This window comes from Hipposideros armiger, unplaced genomic scaffold (genome assembly GCF_001890085.2).
Source record: "Hipposideros armiger isolate ML-2016 unplaced genomic scaffold, ASM189008v1 scaffold_846, whole genome shotgun sequence".
In the NCBI taxonomy this organism is placed as follows: Eukaryota; Metazoa; Chordata; class Mammalia; order Chiroptera; family Hipposideridae; genus Hipposideros; species Hipposideros armiger.
In genome coordinates this window covers 664,245-672,253 of record NW_017732196.1, presented here as the reverse complement: position 1 = coordinate 672,253, position 8,009 = coordinate 664,245, and the positions used below count along the sequence as shown (strand labels likewise).

At 37.5% G+C, this 8,009-nt stretch overlaps 1 protein-coding gene across 2 annotated transcripts in view; it reads right to left on the bottom strand.

Moving 5' to 3' along the window:
* Window positions 1–457: 457 nt before the first annotated feature.
* The window catches only part of QNG1 (Q-nucleotide N-glycosylase 1), a 16,016-nt gene continuing 8,464 nt past the window's right edge, over window positions 458–8,009 (bottom strand). For both annotated transcript variants that reach the window (XM_019629382.1, XM_019629383.1), the window contains exons 3-4: window positions 6,650–6,845; window positions 458–2,197 (exon numbers count right to left, since the gene is read on the bottom strand). In XM_019629382.1, coding sequence (XP_019484927.1) covers window positions 1,965–2,197; window positions 6,650–6,845 — 429 coding nt within the window. In that variant the 3' untranslated portion in view covers window positions 458–1,964. The remainder of the gene's footprint in view (window positions 2,198–6,649; window positions 6,846–8,009) is intronic.

The window sequence follows — 8,009 nt, the reverse complement described above, 5'->3', positions numbered from 1 at the left end:
GCCTCGCCACATCAAGCCCCGCCCCACCCCGCCCGGCACCCAGTGTCGCTGAAAAGCCAACACCCAGAGACTCCTTTCGGAGTGCTGAGCCAAAACAACTCTGTACGGGTTTGTAAATGAATGTGAGAAAAGATTCACGCTGCATTTCAGTATTTTGGTTACCAATTCAGTTTATTTTTATTGAAGTAAAATTCACATAATGTAAAACGAACCTTTTTAAGGTGTACAATTCAATGGCATTTTAGATATTCAGAATGTTGTGCAACCGTCACCTGATTCAAAACTTTCATCACCCCAAAAGGAAATCCTCGTACTGTTAGCAGTCACTCCCATTCCCCTCTCCCTCAGCCCCTGGCAACCAATAATCAGCTTTCTGTCTCTATGGATGTACCTGTTCTTCACATTTCGTGTTCATGGAATCATACAATTTGTGGCCTTTTATCTGGCTTCTTTTGCTAAAAAATGTTTCCCAGGTTCGCCCATGTTGTAGCATATATCAGTCCTTTCTATTCAATTTTTCTTTGGTTGAATGATACGCTGTTGATTGTATGGACATTTCCTTATTTTATTTATCCATTCATCAGTTGCTTCAAATGTGGGTTGTTTCCACGTTGTGGCTAATATGAATAATGCTGTTATGAACGTTCATGTATAAAGTATTTGTTTAATGTGTTTTCAGTTCTTTTGGGTATAGCTGGGTCATATGGTAATTCTATGTTTAACTTTTCCAATTGAGCTTTAAATGCCTCAGTGCCTCCCATTTTTGGTCTAAACATCTTCAAAAAGCATTCCTTCTCTCATGAAACTTAGGAGTCAAGGGGGGCAAAACACTGCTTAGTTATTAAATGGAATTATTTTGAATTTTAAAAAACCAAAGGTGAATTTGTTAATTATGTTGCATTTTTAGAACTCAAAAAAAGTTGCACTTAATGACAGTAAATTGATATGTCAGACTGGCCTGCTGACAAAGCTTCAATGAATAATAATTTAGGTTTGACAATTCCCAGGAAGCCTCAGCAGCAGGTGTCAGGAGGCCATAGGTTTGCAGAGGAGGTCAGCATATGCCTAACAAGATTGGTGGTGCAGTACATAACTCCGGAAGGGCCTATTCACATTCACAGGCATTGTCATTTGTAAGGTTATTATGACAAGTTTCCAGCAGATGGCAGTAAAGTGCTTGGGGAAAGGACACCTTTTTTTTGATTCACACCGTCACAGTGAGCTGACATGGTAGATAACTAACAAAAATCAAGATTATGTTAGAAGGAAGGTGGGGGTGAAGGTGGGAAATAAGTGCATGGCAGGTAATGAGAGCTCAACATTAATCATCAAATTCATTGTAAACCTTTAAAATTACATCTGGTAAATTCTATTTTAGTGAAATAATCCATTCCAGGTTTAAGAGTTTTAAAAATATTTATTCAATTAAAAAATATTAATAGTTTCTCTGAAAATACCATACAGACAGGTATACTAAATTGAAAATCATGTACAAACACCCACTGTCATTACCAATTAAAAGTTTAAAATAAGTTGTCAAGATTGATTTTTTACAAGAGCAGCATTTATAGAGCAAAGGCCCTACCCTTCCCCCCACTCACCCTGCCACGCCAATGATTAAGGTATATAGAAAATTACTATACCTTGAGAAAAGATACAAATCGAATAGATAAAATATTATCACTTAAGAGAATCACATAAGGTATGATTATCAGAAATCTGAAATTTAAAGAAAGCATTAAAGTTCATTCTTGTTATATGTCAACAAAAAGGGAAAATACAGTCAAAATCAAGTGAGCAAAAAAGGATAAATCTGGAAATACAGAGTGATATGTCAAGAATAATGTTCTAAGTGAGACTGAATAAACAGTGATATTAACCTCATAATATCAAAGTGAAATTGTATAAATGATTGTGTGATATAAAAATGAAGGCGTTTACTTTGGATCAGTTTACACTTTGGGTCAATAATATATGCAACGTGTTCGATGAAATGAAATTCCTTTCATATCTTCCCTGTGATCACGGGCATAATCCCATAAGTAATAATCCAGAAGAACTGAATTGATCTCTCCACTAGTTTTTTCACCCCTTTTTTCAATAAGCTCCAGAAGACAATCTCGGATCAGCTCAACACACCAAAGTGAGCACCCTCTGATTTCCACTTCTTGCCTATGCCCATTCGACAGCATTTCTCCTGCAAGGGGAAAAAAAAAACAGCAAGAAGCACTAATAGTCAATGATATAAAATCGACTCAGAATTTTACTATAAAATTCAGTATTTAAACACAGTATTTAAATAATACTCATTTTAAAACTGTAAACCTCAGACTATTTTTTTGTAATGTAAACGATTTCTAAACTCAGGCATTAATTCAAAATTGCAAGTTAAGGGCCGGCTGAGTAGCATGTTGGTTAAGAGTTGGCTCAGGACACCAGCTCTGAGCAGCAGGGCCCCAGTTCAGATCCTACATGAGGGCCAGTGACACTGCGCCCTCTACAGCTAAGATGGTGAACAACAGCTCGACCTGGAGCTGGGCTGCCATGAGTCGCCAGCAACCATGTGGGCTGCAGCCCCTGCTGCAGTGGGCTGCCATGAGCTACTGTGAGTGGCTAGCAACCAGCTTAAGCGGCTGGCAGCCACTGTGAACTGCCATGAGCCGCCGCAGGCGGCCGTCCAATGGTTGGCGAGTGACCGCCTCACCCAGGAAGAGCGCAATGATTAAACCAACATGGGCCAGTGAAGCAACATCCTCCACAACTAGACTGAAGAACAAAAAGGACAGCAACTTGTCTGTTCCCCTTCCCCGATTCCCCAATTTAAAAAATCTTAAAAAATAAAAATAAAAAATTGCAAGTTTCCCAGTAAATTACTAAATGAATATGGGATAACCATACATTTAAAAATATGAAAGCATGACAAATTATTGAAAAGAAAGGATTTAAAATTGGGTTTAACATCAGGAAAAAAATATTGCAAAATTTGGAGGACTCCTAGGGGGCCAAATAAACAGCACCTCCCTTCTCCACTTGAGAACTGAACAATGACTAGGGACACCCTAGAACAGCGGTTCTCAACCTGTGGGCTGCGACCCTTTGGGGGTCGAACGACCCTTTCACAGGGGTCGCCTAAGACCATCGGAAAACAAAAAGATATTTACATGACGATTCATAACAGTAGCAAAATTACAGTTATAGAGTAGCAACGAAAATAATTTTATTGTTGGGGGTCACCACAACATGAGGAACTGTATTAAGGGGTCGCGGCGTTAGGAAGGTTGAGAACTGCTGCCCTAGATGCATAAAGGAGAATCTAGGAAATCAAAGTTGTTAACTTGAACAAGGAAAACCATGATCATTCTTTGGAGTCAGGATTCTTTAGTCAGCTCTGGCTGAATATGGAACTCAGAGCTCCCACAGAACCGGCAGTCTATTTAGTGCCCAACTTCAGGGTACATCTGATCCTTCAAGATGGGCACTGGCTGTGCTTTGCCACTGAGACTAGTGTTGGGCTCATCAACTCAACTGCCTATAACGATCAGGCAGATACAGTAAGGGAATGTAGCAGCCACATGCAAAAAGTGGTGAGCTAGAGTGTGTGCTGCCTAAAGGTAGGCCCAATGTTCCCATATTTCTCTACTTTTACAAGAGTCAGAAAGTTTGATTTTCACATGAAATCTAATTCTCGAGTGTTGATAACTAAGTAAAAATTACTTAAAACACTGTTCAAGCCAAACAAAACACATCTGCAGGCTATATTTGGCTTCTGGCCACCAATCTGTACTGTTGCAAAGAGCTTCACAGTACCTGCCTTGTGATCCACTGAGATATAGAGAAAATGCCCCAACCTCACGTTTCACTCTATCCTGGGATCTTTAGCAGTGTTACTTATGGCCCCTCTATCCATCCCTCCCCAGAGCTTAGGCACTGGTCACTGGGGCAGGTGGAAGAACAGACACTAGTTGTGACCCTCTGTTTCCTTACTTTGCCATAGGTGCTAGCATATAAATCTCTCTTCCTCTTCAGTTCTCTTATTAATCAGTTCCTCCAAACTTGATTATCAACTTGCCAGAATTGCCAAATGAACCACAACAGTGATCTTGGAGGCAGATACCACCACCCAAGTAGAGCCATTAGGTGAAACCACTGCCCCAGCTGACAGCTTGACTCTCTCCTTGAGCCAGAGGCATCCAGTTAAGCAGCACCCAGATTCCTGACCCACAGAAAGAATGAGATAATAAATGTTTGCTGTTTTAAGTCATTACATTTTAGCATAATTTGTTACACAGCAATAAATAACTGTAGTGTTGAACTGTGTCCCCCAAAAAGATATATTCAAGTCCTAACTCCTGGTACCTGTGAATGTGGCCTTATTTGTAAATAGGGTTTTGCAGATGTAATCAAATTAAGTGAGGTCATATTAGAGTAGGGTGGGCCTTAAATGCCATGACTAGTGGCCTCCTAAGAAAAGGAGAGGACACAAACGGAGCGAGGAGACTCACAGGAAAGAAGGCCATGCCTGGAGTGATACAGCTACAAGCCAAAGAATGCTAAGGATTGCTGGGAGCCACCAGAAGCTAGGAAGAGCTTCTAAGGAAGGATTCTTCCCAAGAACCTTCAGAGGGACCATGGCCCTGCCAACACCTGGGTTTCAGACTTCTAGCCTCCATAGCTGTGAGAGAATAAATTTCTGTTTTAAGCCATCCAGTTTGTGGTCATTTATGTCAGCCCTAGAAACTAATGAAGTAACTAGTACAGCAACTCACAGTATAGGATAGGACATGGACACTGAAAAAGTAAAAGAATGAAACCATTTGAGGACTGAAAAACATAGAGTCAGGGAAAGAAACATGGCCAATATATTAGGCCTAAAAGTCAGCCCTAGAATCACGGTGATGAAATTAAATCTAGCCAAATTGCATTGTTAGCCTTTATAATTGGCTTTAAAAAAAAATAGGTCTTTGGTGAAGAAATGGGTTAAAGATAAAATGGACAGAAATCTATTGTAGGTAGGCCTTCTAAAGGTTGTCCTGAAGATATCCAGAAAAGACAAAAAGGAAAAGAAAAAGAAGTGTAGCACATTCTCAAGTTTGGAAGATGTATCACTGGAGACAGTTAAGGAAGGTTCTACCGCACCTTGTCAAGCCACCTGATTCTAGATTCCACTTAAGATAGTTTTTAAAAAATCACTGTATACTCCTTTGCATTTAGTTTGTTTCTCCTCTAGTTTGCTAGTCAAAGTATTTTTTGAAAAAAAAAATAAAAATCCAACTTTCTTAAATAAACTAAGGGGCAAAAAAGTTTGTTTACCCTATGTCAAACTAGCTAAAGACAGCAGAATCTCCTTTTAGAAACTGGACATAATGAAGGCAGTAACCGCTGCAGCTGGACATCTGGCAAAGCGTATCTGGAGTTGAAATGGATGGCAGAAGAAAACTCAGATAACTCTGTACAACTGTGGTGGATGATCCCTTCTCACCAGGGTTTTGTTCCCAGTAGCAGAGACAACTGGGTGCTATAATAATTCAGGAGGAGACAGACAAATAATGAAGAGTAGGGAAAAACTATGTGGAAGAGGTACATTTAAGCTAAGCCTTTACCGATGTGTAGAATTTGAATGGAAAAAAAAAGAAAAATGGGGGTGAGGGAAACTAGGCAAGAGAATGTTGAGAGAGGAATGAGCAGTTTATACTCTAGCCAAAAAAAAGATCAGCTGAATGTGGCTGTATGTGGCAGACAAGTGATTGCTAACAGTTGTCCCTTTTAAAGGTATCCAACAATTAATGACCAGGACATGAGCATTATGACATAAAACTGCTTGTTATTTTGCAAATGAGGAAACAGGGACAAAATGGATTGCCCAAGGCAGCATAAAAGCCTGGTAGAAGCAACCACAGGAACAATGGTACCTTTATATTGTGTTATTGCTATTTTGGGTGATTGAAGTCTATCTCACAAAAGAAAATTATCCAGTCATAAAACCTACTTTCTTTTACAAATAAAGAAAAAAGTAGCTGAAAATACTGTACCCCCAAAAAGAGAAATTAGCATTAATATTGTATGATATAATTATTTTTCTTATACACAGAAATATTTAAAAAACAAAAAGCTAATTTTCACATCAACACAATTATCTATACTCATTATAATAAGGCTCCCACTCTTCAGAATCAATAATCAAATCCAATAATGGTAAATAAATAAGCCTAGAAAAGTGAGTGACTTATGTTAGATAACCCAGTGGCAGATCTTGGAGCCTCCTGACCTGAAATCCAGTACCTCTTATTTCACAGTGTAGTGTGCTCTTCAGCTTAATTAACACTTTTCAAATGCTACACCTGATGTACTGTCTTAGTATTGCATATCTTCATGTAACATAAATTTAAGATTTCATTTTATTATGATGCTCTGAAATTATAATGTCCAAACAGCAATTTCCTAAAATATCCATATTCCACAGTGTAAACAACAAAAAGCAATTTTCTCTATATTTTAATCAACCTTGCATTTTTCTTTACGAATGATTTTAACAAACAAACAAAAATATTATTTTTTGCTAAGGAAAGGAGGCCTTTTGTGAAAGAAACTAGACAGAGACTCAACAACAATTCATAGTATAGCAAAGAATGTCTTAATTAAGCTGGCAAACCTTTGCGAAGCTTCTCCAGTAGTTCATCAGAGTATTTCATTGCTCCCAGGTGAGCAAGAACCTGAGGTAATCTATAGTCAGCAAACATGGTGATAGTGGAGATGTCCTTAAAGCAACCATCTCCTTTTCCCTCTAACACACTCCATGTATCTGCCACGAGGATTTGGGCCCGTTTATAAAAAGAAATTTTTTTCCCCTGATGAATAAAGAGAATATAAATGTTACCTGGATGTCTGAAAGCTTTATGAAATGCTAAAAATTGGAAAAAAAAAATTAAAAAGACATATTGAAGACATTTTTCAAGGGTACAATAACACTCTGTTGGCAAGACTTATTCTGTTGGTAAGAATTTAAAGAACTTTTACAGAAAAAAAGGAGGTCTAATAAATACTATATTATCTCTATCACTCTAAATTTACTTCCTGTATTTTTCAAGGCACATAAAACACAATTTATGTAATCATGGTACTATTTAATGTTCTTTTTCAATGGCATTAATTCATGTACGTATTTCTGTGTCACTATAATCCACCTATTTATTATTTTTAATAGCTAGATAGTATTTCTTTAGAAAGTTTCTTAAATTTAAATGTTTTTCTAATTGCAATTAATTATTGCAATAATTCACGTTACTCGTATAAAATACATAAGAGTATGAAGAAGAAAATACAGTAATGCCTTGGGGTTTGTGAGCATAATTCGTTCCAGAAACAAACTACTTATATTGCAAGATATCACCTGTTTGCCACGTTAAAATGTATTAGAAATGTTTGCTCGTCTTGAGGAACACTGGCAAACCATATTACCCGCAATCCAAGTTTTTACTGTAATCATCCCTAAACTCACCTCTGAAGAGAATCATAACATTCATTTTTTTATCTGTTTCCTTTCAGATAATATGATTAACTTATTTCAGAGATAAAGACATAATTAATCAACAGCCTAGAATTTGTCACATCTACCATTTTTGGAAATGATCAAAGCCAATATGTAAGTCCATATAACAAAATAAACTACCAATTATATTTACCCATGGAAGAAACAAATTTAACAAAGTATTATAAAGGTAGTGGGTTACAATTTAACTCAAAAATTCTCTATAAAACTACAAGTGCAGATTAGCATAAACTATGGAAAAACAGATCATTCATTGCAATCTACTACTAGTCCTAATCCCAATGGTAATAACCCCAAACCATCTTTTATAACTGCTTGTCTGCTAAAAGAAAATAATCAATATTACTGGCTCCCAAAAGATATCCTGACCACCTTGGAGAATGTTTTTAAAAGTAAATGACATAAATAATTAAATAAAAAATGAAATCAGGGCCAGCTGAGTGGCTCAGTTGGTTAAGAGCTC